The following is a 12,270-nucleotide window of genomic DNA, read 5'->3' as shown; positions in this document are numbered from 1 at the left end:
ATTCTTTTTACACAATGTCCCAACTTCATTGGAATTGGGGTTTTAAAATGTAAGAAATATCACATTAACCATTTAGAAGTGACATCTATTACAGAGTTCCTCCATTTTTAGAGGCCATAATTAATTCGTCAGGTTTGTCTCTGATCTACTCAGTCCATATCAGCTCAGTCAGGTGTGTTCAGCTAATCACCAGCTGGCTGAACACTGGCATATCCCTGATTGGACTCATTAAGTCCTCTCAGGCATGCACACCAACTGGCAAAAGCTGTGAAAAGTCTTTTTTTTTTTCTGGAGCTTATTCAGAATCCCAGATGTATCCAGGTGCTTTGACCAACACATGGCTGGCTTGGAATTGACATAATGCTGGCTGAACTTGGTGAACTTTTACATAAGTACAGATATCTTTGGGTGACATTTTCTGTGCTCAGAATGAAAATAAGCTGTCACACTACACCAAGCCTACACTGGGCCACCCCAAGTCAAACACCCCATGCATCCATGCATTCAGCTGATCTCCCTAAAATTTTGAACACATTTGGTATCAATGCAAGTTTAACTCAGCTTTCCTGACTTGTGCCAACACAGCTGCATTCTAAGATGCTGCCTGGGAAAACCTCTGCAAGTATAAGAGCAGCTCAGCTCTTATTCCAGAATATAACATGTCAACAGTCACTCATACAGTTGTGATCTGGATTTGTTACAGGGTACAGACAGACAGACAAATGGAGCTGGGTGTGACATACCAGGATATACTCACATAAATTAAATCTGTTTTTATCATGTCTGCATGGGCTCCATTGTCAGATACACAGAAAAAAAAGTTAGATTTATTAATAATGTACATCTGTGTACAACAATACAATACAGGCTAATAGGACAAAAAAAAAAAACATTTTCCATAGAGCACAACAAACTGCATGATGAGATTATTTTTCATAGCTTTAGTGGTCCTGATAATTGACCTCTTGGCTGCTGGTACTGTGCATGGTGATTTCTTTCCATCAAGGTAGCTAATTCTCCAGTGGTAAAGACTGATGAGTTCTTTTAGTCGTTTATCATCATCTGGCTAAATCCACTGTCCTCATCAACCCTCACTCCCCCTTCACTCCACCTCACTCTCTTCCTCCCACTCCGCCTTATGAGCAGACATCAGAGATTCACCTTTGATTAATTACTGTCTCTGTTTTGCAAATCATTTCTAATTTCATTCATGTCATTAGGGTTGAGATCACATGATGGCCCAAATGCATGTATCAAAAAGTAAAACAGTAAGAGAAAACAATCAATAGTTGATTTTCTAGATTTTGATGGCATGCAAATGATCAAACTGTCTCTATAGTTTGGATAGTTGCAGGGTGACTGCAAAAGGTTTACCTCTAACTGTAACATATACTCTTTAAAAAGACTGAAATAAGTAGCATAATGGTCATGTGATTTGCCTCCTGAAATCATCCATATTGTGTATTTAATATATTCATCACCATCTTTGAGTGATACCATCTACCTCTGATTGTTATCATGGACTGATCATGTTAAATATAGTCTCGCATCCTTCATTAACATTTTGCCTACAAGTGTGTTTCTCTCTATCTGTGGTCCTCCTTTGTGTGCAGACTTACACTGGTTCCATCCTGGTGGCAGTTAATCCATACCAACTGCTCCCCATCTACACAGCTGATCAGATCCGTTTGTACACAAACAAGAAGATCGGAGAGATGCCACCTCACATATTTGCTATTGCTGACAACTGTTACTTCAATATGCAGAGGAATAACCGTGACCAGTGCTGCATCATCAGGTAGGAAACAGCCCAGACAGACAGACAAGACATAAATTACCTATTTAATCCATTCATACAAAATAAAGAAAAAAATGACCAACTGTGCAACAGAAAACATTTCTTATTTTTTGACGATGCCTACAAATTATATCGTGAAGGAATTTTATTGAGTCCAGGAAACAGAAAATTAGAAAGTTGGGAAGTTTGGCTTTATTTTCAGGTTACTGTGGCCTCAAACCAAAATGAAATTTCTAAAGAATTTTGATTGTCAACAAAAAAAGATACATGGTGTCAGTTAAAAAAACACAATAGACCAAATAATAGCACATTTCAGAGGTTGTGAGGAGTGTAGTGTGGAGGAAAAAAGGATTTTAGACAAAGCTGTCTGAGGCTGTTTGTGGAAATAAAGTCAGAGAATTGACAGATTGTCAAAATAACAGTCTTTTAATTCAAAGCTTTGAATTGACACAAAGTCAGAGTGAATGCAGTGTGATTATCCCCTATGCTCAGAATCACTTTTTGTTGTGACTCCTATATAACTCAGAGAATTAAAATTCTCCTACCAGGGCACAAACTCAGTTAAAACTAGAAGCACTTGGAGAGTGCAAACCTCTGCCAAGGCCATGGGGTCACTGACGCCATAACATCTACACGCCGTGGAATCATTGAACCTAAAAAAGTCTAACAATGATGATTGCTAGTAAAAAAGTTTCATCTGCTCTGACTGGATAGCATGTATCCTTAGTGTTTGGCATCACAGTTTATTGCAACTTGCACCTTTCCCAGAAGCTACTGTCATCTGAGCACTGATATTGATATTGCATGTGCTTATAGACAAAAACAAATAAGAGACAAAATTCAATTTATTATTCAACTAAACTGCAAATATATTAATTTTTTAACATTTATGAAACACTTCTCTAAATAAATAATAGTAAATTCTGAAATAGAACTATTTTTTAAGTGTTGCATGTGCTACACAAGGCCATAGGGTCACTGACCCTAAAGAGATTCCCTCCTTGGCACAGTGATCTATTCAACAATTCAGTGTCACAACCAAAACTATGATACATACACTTTTCTTTCCTTTATATTTGACATCCTTGACCATGAAAACATATCACTAGAACTTGGAATCATTTTTATGTCTTTATTAGTTCAAAAGTAAAGTAAGTCCCTTCAGCTGCTCCCTTGTTTGCACTCGGGGTCACCACAGCAAATCCAAGGTGGATCTGCATGTTGAATTGGCACAGGTTTTACGCCGGATGCCTTTCCTGACACAACTCCACTTCACATGGAGAAATGTGGCAGAGGTGGGATTTGAACTGGGAACCTTCTGCACTGAAACCAAGCGCACTAACCACTTGGCCACCACCCCTGCTCAAAAGTCATTGTATAAAAACGATTTTTCAGTAATGCCGGTTTTCTTCTGGATCTAGCTCCATAACATTTGAAGCTACATCAAATCTGATGACACCTTACTGAATCAGTACAGATTCAGCTACAATTTGGTGTTAGTTGTGCATCTCTAGCTTCATTTGTCACCTCACACTGACACATTTTCTATTTTCCCTATATTTTTGCATATTCTGGATCACCAGATCCGGAATCCGGATCCGATCATCACCAAACTTTGTTGTTTGATAGAACATTTGACTATGTTACACCCTAGTTTTTTTTCAAGCCTTTCTGCCTTGTTTTTGTGGAGTTAGAAACTAGAATGTCAAAATTCCCCCTATCCCGCAATGGTGAAGAATCCATTAAAAAAATTCCTGGATCCGGATCATGATCCGGATCACCACTAAAATTTAATCACTTGTTCCTCTTGTCATTTCCAACCCCTCCACAAAATTTCATCAAAATCCGTTCAAAACGTTTTGAGTTATCCTGCTGAAAAACAGACAGACAGACAAACAAACAAACTCGACCGAAAACATAACCTCCTTGGCGGAGGTAATAAAGTCTTATTTTAACCTGCAATGCCTGTTGTCAACCGGTCCATTTTAATTTCCACAACAAAAGAACAGCCTTGCTCACTGGTGCTGTGTTGTTGACACAATGCCCACAGTTGTTGGAAATGCTGCACTGGCGACCGGAAATCCAAACTGGTTGGTCCTCCTTATGTCAAAGCCGAAACCTGGTACGAGGCAGACCCCTACTGGATCTGTTTTGCCAGCTGTCCAGTTCGGTCTGATGGTCCAGAGAGCATCCCTGCTTCTGACACCAGCTTGTGGAGACAAAAAGCTGTCTGGGACTGTTTGTGGAAATAAAGTCAGAGAATTAAAAGATTATCAAAATAACAGGCTTTTAATGTTGAAGCTTCGAATTGATACACACAAGGTCAGAGTGCATGCAGCAAAATCTGAAAAAGTGTATACAAAAGGCAGCTCTGAAAGTGCTCTTTTGTACACAAGCCAGGGCGAGGTTGCACAGCAACGGCCACATACACAATATATATGCCAGCAATTAAAACTGTTTTCAGCTTTTCCCATGAAAACTGAAGAATGAATGTTCTTATCACAGTCTCGGCTATGAAGGAAAGGGAGGATAGATAGGCAGAGACGGTGTATTTTATCAGTACGGCTGCAAGGTTACATAAAGACATTTTTTTTTTTTTTTTTACAGAATTTAGATGCAAAAGTTTTAGGCAGTCTATCTGTAAGGCACAATGAACAATTTTACATCATATTCAATAGGTAGTAGAGGTAGTTGCTGTTAGTGATTTTTTTTTTTCAAGATAAAAGGAAGGATGTGTCAATTATGAATTGTGACAAACTGATTGGTCAATTTTGATCAGATACTGCCTCTGATATCATCATGGGATATCAGCAAATGTCTATAGTGGAAGGACAACAAAAACTGATAGGATGGGATAGGATAGGATAGTATAGGGTTATTTGTACAGCAGTTGAATGTACTTACAACATTATGAAACCAATGGTGTTGGTTGGGACCACCATCCCAAGTTCTCTGTATATCTGACACAGAGTGCACTGCTGCCAATGTGGATTAATGGGGATGGAAGTTTAGACTCACTTTCTTATTGCAGTGGACATTCTGCTCTGCCCATTGGTGGTCACTGCTTCTACTTATCAAAATCTTTCCCTCACCTTATATCTGATCAAAAACTGACTGATGAAATCATCCTCAGGTCAGGATGGAGTACCAGAGTGTTTGTATTTCTTCATAATTGGTGTAAATAAAGTTTTTGGCATAATCGGTGACTTGGAAATGTTCATGTATCTAACCCCTGACCTGTTTAAAGAAAACTGGCTGTACATGATGATTTACTGTAAATTCATCAAAGGGTGCCAATATCTGTGTCCTGCATACATTTAATGTCAGGATTTTTGGATTCATTTTATGAAAACATTTTGTGTTGTTCTTACTGCCAAATAGCTTTGGGTATTTTTAAAAAATATTTTGATACAACAAAATTGATCTGTTTGTATTTTTTGTGACCATATATTAAAATGTGTTCATAAAATATAGGGCTACTAACAATTTTGTCCATGTGTGCACTTCACCACCACACCAGACTTCCTCATACAATAGCACACCGCTACTCTTGGCACCCTGTCTCACCAAATCTTCTTGTACAAATACACATTGCAATGCCTTCTGGCCTTCTCTACACTGCTCCATAAGCACTCGCAGAGCAAACATTGCATCTGTAGTGTTTTTTTTCTACATGCCACTATATTACTGCTTCTAGCTTGTAACGTCTCTCCTTAGCATAGCTCCGGTGCTCTTTCCCACGAGTTCATGCTGTCACTGACCAACTTTATGCCTCTGTAGTTACTTCAGTTCTGCCCATCACCAATGTTCTAAAAAAAGGATACCAGCACATGTCTTCTCCACTCCTCAGGCATTAACAGTGTGATTTAAAAACTCAACTACCATCTTGCCTAAACATTGCCCTGCCTCCATCGGTATGTCATCTGGACCAACCACCTTTTGTGTGTATCCTGTTGAAGGTATTTTGTGTTTTATACCAGTGGTGAGTCAGGAGCAGGGAAGACAGAAAGCACCAAGCTGATCCTGCAGTTCCTGGCAGCCATCAGTGGTCAGCACTCCTGGATAGAACAGCAAGTTCTGGAGGCCAACCCCATACTTGAAGGTCAGAACACACACACACACACACACACACAAAATTATGATGTTCGAGTTAAACGTGACCAATTTAAGCATGTTGATCCAGCATTTTTGCTGTGCAGCACTCTATGAATGACTAGTTGCTGTTTGCACAAAGTACATGTGAATTCTTGCACAATTCCTTCAGTCATTTTAAGACAGATCAGAAAGAATCACAAATCTTAAAAAATAAATAAATAAATAACCGATAACTATTTTAAAACACAGAGGGGGAAGTCTCCAACCAAGTAGTGCCAAGTGTTTAAGCATGAAAATGTTTCATTGTTCTGGAAATATTTGTTGGATTCAGAAAATGTGTTTAATTCCCTGGTGTAAGCTACTGTGCAAAACCTTGAGCCAAATGTAAGAAGATTCCATACATTCAGAAATAATGAAAAGATTCTTAAAATCCAAAACGAACGAATGTTACAGACAGGTTAAAACTTTTTGATTTTGACACTTAAGAACTAAATACACACCTACTGCAAACAGCGATACTCTGTATCACTGTTGTCACTGTATCCACCAAATCTGTGTGGTGTTTTTAATATAGCTCCAGGGAATCCCAAAACATCAAGTGATTTTAAGTATTACATGAGAAGTTTGGATCTATACCTTGTGATAACTAAACCCACAAGGGTGACTACACATAGTGAACTACAATCAACAATATATTTACGAATATACATGGTAAATTAATCAGTGGTATCTTCATGACAGATGTAAGGGCCCCTTCACACATGGTGCGAATTTGGTTGAAGTGCGCATGAAGCAGGAATCGTATGCAAAACGTGTAAATTCGTAGCTGCCTCCAATGCCTCGTACACCTGTTGCTACAATTATTTGCACACACCAGCGGCTGAAAGACAGAGAGTGCGCTGTGAACCCATCGAACCCTCTCACAGCAGGTGTCTGACACACATGAACATCTAATCTAACAAAGCTCATTTGACACTTAGAAAATGTGTGGCCATTTGTACTGTCATCACAAAAACAGTCAGCAGACAATCATTGTCAAGCTGGATGTGAAATTTGTCTAAGTACCCCCACGACTGTGGAGTTGCCGAGTGTACATGTGACATGCCAGAGTGTTGGCTTCCCCCACAACACGTGTGCATGTGTCGCACCCCCCCCCCGCTGCCCCCCCAACACGTGCACGCGTGTGGCTCACGCGCCTCTCATGTGATCACAGAGTGACACCTTGGTCTGTGTGCTGAACGGACGGGGGCGTGGCAGCCGTTGACAACTCTGGTCCTGGACATCAGAGCTGCAGAACATGCACTGCGTTTTGACACACGTGCATTTGTGGACTTGCTGTCCTCACGTCAAAATCCATAAAAACATATATCGCTTCTGCGACGGGCTGGAGAGTGCGCACACTGACAGGCTGTTTCAGCTGGACCCTGATCGTCAGTTCATGTGGACATGCAGCAGGCGCTCTGAACGTCACATCTGTCTGACAGGACAATGAACAGCGCACAGCATTACCATATGACAGGCCAACAGTACGACAAATAATAAAAAAAAAAAAATAAAAAAATTGTAATATAACTAAAATTAGCGCTGATGTTAAGACAAATGCTGTTAACAATCCATGTCAACAGTCATGGGCTCAAAAATGCCTGCAGGAAAAAAAAATCTTTTCTAAATTTTCAAACTAAAGATGCTCAGGTTAGATATAAAAATTATAAAAACAAATTGGTAGGAATTATAAGACAGCAAAAGGAACTAAAAGGAACTGAGGTTTTTACCAAACCCAGGTTTAGAACTTTGAAGGAACAATTTGTTTCAGTCAAAGGTGTGAGTTTATGGAAAAGTTTCGATTGTAAAATTCAAACTTCCAAGTCCAATTAATTTAAAAAATTTGAAGTCTTCTCTGTTGCAAAAATATAACTCTGTGGAGTAGTATTGTTGTTTGTTGTTTGTTGTTTTATTATTGTTATGATTATTTGTCATCTTATTTGTCATATGTTGTAATATGTTGAAACTGATTAGGCGTCTGTGTTGAGCAGCTCAGATGAACTTAAGCTGTTGATTTTGTGATTAAAGGGGCCAGATATGATAAGTTGTTGCTTCTTTTTGCTCCTTTTCATTTATGACGAATGCTGCTGTTCCATTTGCCTTTTAAATTAATTAAATAAATGATAATATGAAATGATCCACAGAATTTCCCTGATTCCTGGATGGCACCCACCCAGGCTGAGAACAGATTCATGCTCGCCTCTTGAATGTGGCCATCTATTTGTTTCAGCTCAGTGAAACATGGGCATTCCATTTGGCTTTTAATAGTCACTGGGATCCTTAACACTGAGGCATCTGCACACTGGATCGTGCCCAGAGAAATGCACCACACAGCCAAAATATTGTAGCGGACATTCCCTGACAATGGAGTGGTACTCCTTATGTGAATCTCCTAAGTCAAGGCAGTGCAAACTAGTACTAAGCACAGCACAAAACCCGGTGCAAGTGTATTTTCCACACAGCACAGATCCCATTGTTTGAAAAAAATTTTTGAAATTTGAAATTTTTATCCTCCTGCAAAGATACTGGCATCATCAAACATCTTTCTTTAGAAACCTCACAACTCCACAAGCTGTTCGGAGACATCTCAAGATGTCATTGGAGGTTCTCTACAAGGTCACCACTTTCACCACATCCTGAACACAGGAAGTAACTGAAAGCCTGGATCTTACGCATAATATAGGTTGTTATTCTATAGTTGTCACTAAACCCCCCCTTTTACACAGGATGGCACAGAAAGGTGTTTTCGCATTACCTCTCATTGCCGCTCATTTTAAGCCGCACAACAGACAATAACTTCAGTTGCCCTTGTGCATGTTGTTGTCTCACGTGGAGTTTATGTACTACAGATAATGTCACATTTCCACGGAGATCTGCTGCTTTTTTGACATGTGCTGGATTTTGAGTGGTTTTCCATCATATTTCCTCACTGTTCATGCACACTGATAGAGAGAGAGTGACAGAGTGAAAGAGCGGACAAAATGAGCTGAATATTAAATGGTTAATTTTTCTCACTTGTCAGTTTGGATTTATCTTGTGTTGATGCGCACGTGTGCGCGCGTCTGTTTCCCCATCATTCAAGGGCAGCATCAGCTAAATCTGCAGAAAAAAATTACATCACTGGACAAATAACACCTTTCACTGGAATTTTATGGCTGGAAAACAACTGAGCATATTGAAAAATAAAAACTAGGGATGAGTGAGTACAACACTATCTGTATCTGTAGCTGTTCAACCATCTAAATTATCTGTATCTCTATATCTGTCCTTGGAGTGGATGGGTCTAAACTGGAAGTGGGGGTGGTTTAACTAGAAATGGGTGGGGCTTAAATCTGTAGATTATTTTAAGTCTGAAATTGATATGGATTGATCAGAAGTTGCTATATTTATTGTTTATTTTAAAACTATTTACAGAAGATCCTCAAAATTTAGATTCAAATCAATGATTTTGATCACAAAAGTAAGAGAACTATTTACAGAACAAGTTTTTTTATAAACTCAGAACATGAATATTCTTAAGTGTATGAATGAATATTTACAGAACAGTCTCAGAATTTAGATCCACAGTTTTTGATCGCAATAGTAAAGGAACTATTTTGCAGAACAAGTTTTTTATAAACTCAGAACATGAATATTCTTAAGGGTATGAATGAATAACAGAACAGCCTAAGAATTGGCATTCAATGTAGTAGGAAATTATGAACTACTAAGTATGCATGAACAAGAGTTGTCATACTCAACACAACTTTCTTTTTGATTTTGATTTTTTTATTTTATGATCAAACTGTGTTTTTTTTTTTTCAATTATTTGTCTATTTTTACTACCTAATGTTCGTGGCATTTTGATTAAGGTGTCTGTGCAGTTACTTGTACTTCATCATAAAATGTATCCGATACTCCGTGACCCAATACCATTTCACAGCAGCATGATGTCACCTCTCAATGTGGGATTTCACGCTCACGCTCCAAAATTTTGGGACTATAACCGCTACATTTTTTATACGTTTTGAACATTGTGGCTTTAACAATGATGCGGCTAATTTATGGATATTTACAGGCTTTCATGTCATTTACTCATAAGTCAAATACGTCCATCAATTGTGTCCACTAATTGGCTGAAAGCCGCTGTCCATAATGCGGAGTAAATTCACACACAGTAAATAAAAAGTCTTACCTATTTGTGGAATTCATTATCATACGATCCTGAAGAATAATCCACACAAAGCCTCCTGAGTTTGGAAAACAACATCTGAAAATACTTAAATTTGTGGCTGAAAAAAGTTCCTCTGTGATTTCGGCACTTTGATCCTCCGTCAGAACTCCGATCAGGGTTTCAGCGGCGGAGGTTGTCCATCAGGTTGGTGAGTTTCAGCCCTTGGTGTTGGTGTTCAGGCTGATGGGAGACCAGCTCAGTCCGCAACAGGGGTAATCTGTGTGCGGAATGTCCGTGGCGCTGCTTTCAGAACCTCCCCTCACCTCCACAAGCCGCACTTTGCGCCAAAAGTCGAGTCACTGCTCCTCATTAACGGCTCAGTTACCACAGGCAACAGGCTATTCTGTCTGAACGTGAGAAAATTATCTCATGATCCATAAATAAAAAATAAAACAATGTTAAAATTACTCCGCTTTGCCTCAGTGTTGTGGAGATGCCACGCAACAGTGTGTGTGTGTGTGTGTGTGTGTGTGTGTGTGTGTGTGTGTGTGTGTGTGTGTGTGTGTGTGTGTGTGCGCGCGCATGCCATACTCATCAATATTATGTGGTCCACCTTTGGGAAAAAAAAAAGTTTACAATATCTAATTAAAGTTAAAAATAATGTGGAGGGTGAAAGGTTGTTTAGCTCAGTGTCACACATTGTAAATAAAAAAAGCTGATAATACAGAGTAGCTGCTTTTCATCAAAATGAATCTGTCCCTCACATTTTCAAAAAAGGCTTTTCGTCCACACAGACAGTTACTGATGGACAGTTTCATTTCTGTTTCTGGTGTTGTATATTTTGTAGTGCTGAAGTCCATGTTACATTTCAGTGAGATGTCTGGCAGCATCACGTTTGTTAAGAAACACACAATTAATGTTAAAGGACAATTTGTTATCAGAAAGAGATGTTACATGATTTAATGAAATGTTTGTCAGTAAAAACAAAGCTAACGATATTGGAGCAGTTACAGTCAAAAAGTAAAGAACATCTGATGAATGAAACATGGTTTCAACGTCATCATAAACTGTAATGGTATCATTAAGTATTTGTATCGGTTCTTGGTATCGTCGAGTACCAGAATGTATGTACTCATACTTGTACTCGGTCTGGAAAAAAAGCAGTATCGATGCATCCCTAATTAAAATGTTCCACTTGAGGTGTTTCAGGCATGTGCTGTCAGTTACATGCCAGTGGAAACAAAATCCACACACGCACGCATAATTCAAACTGAATGTGCACCTACAGTGGAAAAAGGATTCATTTACTATTTATCTCATTTTGTCTTCTATGATGACTTGTTTTTAGTTAGTCCGTGCAACAGATGGTCATCTTAACAGTAATCAGGTGCAGATTACTTGTCTGACATGTCTGATGTGATGTGCACTTTTGCTGACAGCAGAGATGCGCTCTGTGGCCGCGTATGCTGAACTGACACTGGAGCTTTCAGAAGTACAGAATTAATCATCAGCCGCAGGAAAACTATGAAGAACTATTAATCTCTTTGCTGATCTGTTCAAATTTGAACACACACAAAAGTTTCTGATGAACTCGGCAGACATCAGCTGACAAGGAACTCATTTGGTCCTTTATGTCAGTGCTTTATAAAATTAACTTTATTCCTAAAAATCACATACACACACACACACACACACACACACACACACACACACACACACACACACACACAGAGCATGTTCATTGTGTGCCCTTTGGCTGTTATATTGAAATGATTTTGCTCTTTTTTTTCCCGAGTTCACGTCCAAACTCACATTACTCCCATTATGTGTCAGTGGACAATCTGCTGTTGCCACAGCAAGAAATGCCGTGGTCATTGTGCACCCGTCAGGCAATCATGGGTTGCTTTGTGAGATGTTTTTGTGTGATATTTGTGCGGTTTCTGGACTTGGCGACTCTTCTGTGGAAAACAGGTGCAGCTTCGTCCTTCATGGGCTCATGAGCGATCATGAGGATATCGAGCAGACCTTGTAAGGTCCTAGCGGCAATGAAGCACTTCTTTGGCATCATGCAGCATTCGGCATGATTTCAGGACCGCTGGACAGACCCTGTCCCTGTGTTGAAGACCCTGTTTACAAATAGCCTTCAAAATGTTATCACCGAACACACTGCAAATACTTTTAA

The 12,270-nt window shown here is 39.3% G+C and overlaps 1 protein-coding gene across 1 annotated transcript in view; it reads left to right on the top strand.

The window, feature by feature from the left end:
• LOC117508715 (unconventional myosin-VIIa-like) overlaps positions 1 to 12,270 on the top strand; it is a 289,667-nt gene that overhangs the window by 44,758 nt on the left and 232,639 nt on the right. The window contains exons 5-6 of the mRNA XM_034168534.1: positions 1,614 to 1,798; positions 5,779 to 5,900. Of these exons, the coding sequence (XP_034024425.1) occupies positions 1,614 to 1,798; positions 5,779 to 5,900 (307 nt within the window). The remainder of the gene's footprint in view (positions 1 to 1,613; positions 1,799 to 5,778; positions 5,901 to 12,270) is intronic.

Source organism: Thalassophryne amazonica, chromosome 4 (assembly GCF_902500255.1).
Source record: "Thalassophryne amazonica chromosome 4, fThaAma1.1, whole genome shotgun sequence".
NCBI classification, from domain to species: Eukaryota; Metazoa; Chordata; class Actinopteri; order Batrachoidiformes; family Batrachoididae; genus Thalassophryne; species Thalassophryne amazonica.
This window is presented reverse-complemented; position numbering and strand designations above follow the sequence as displayed.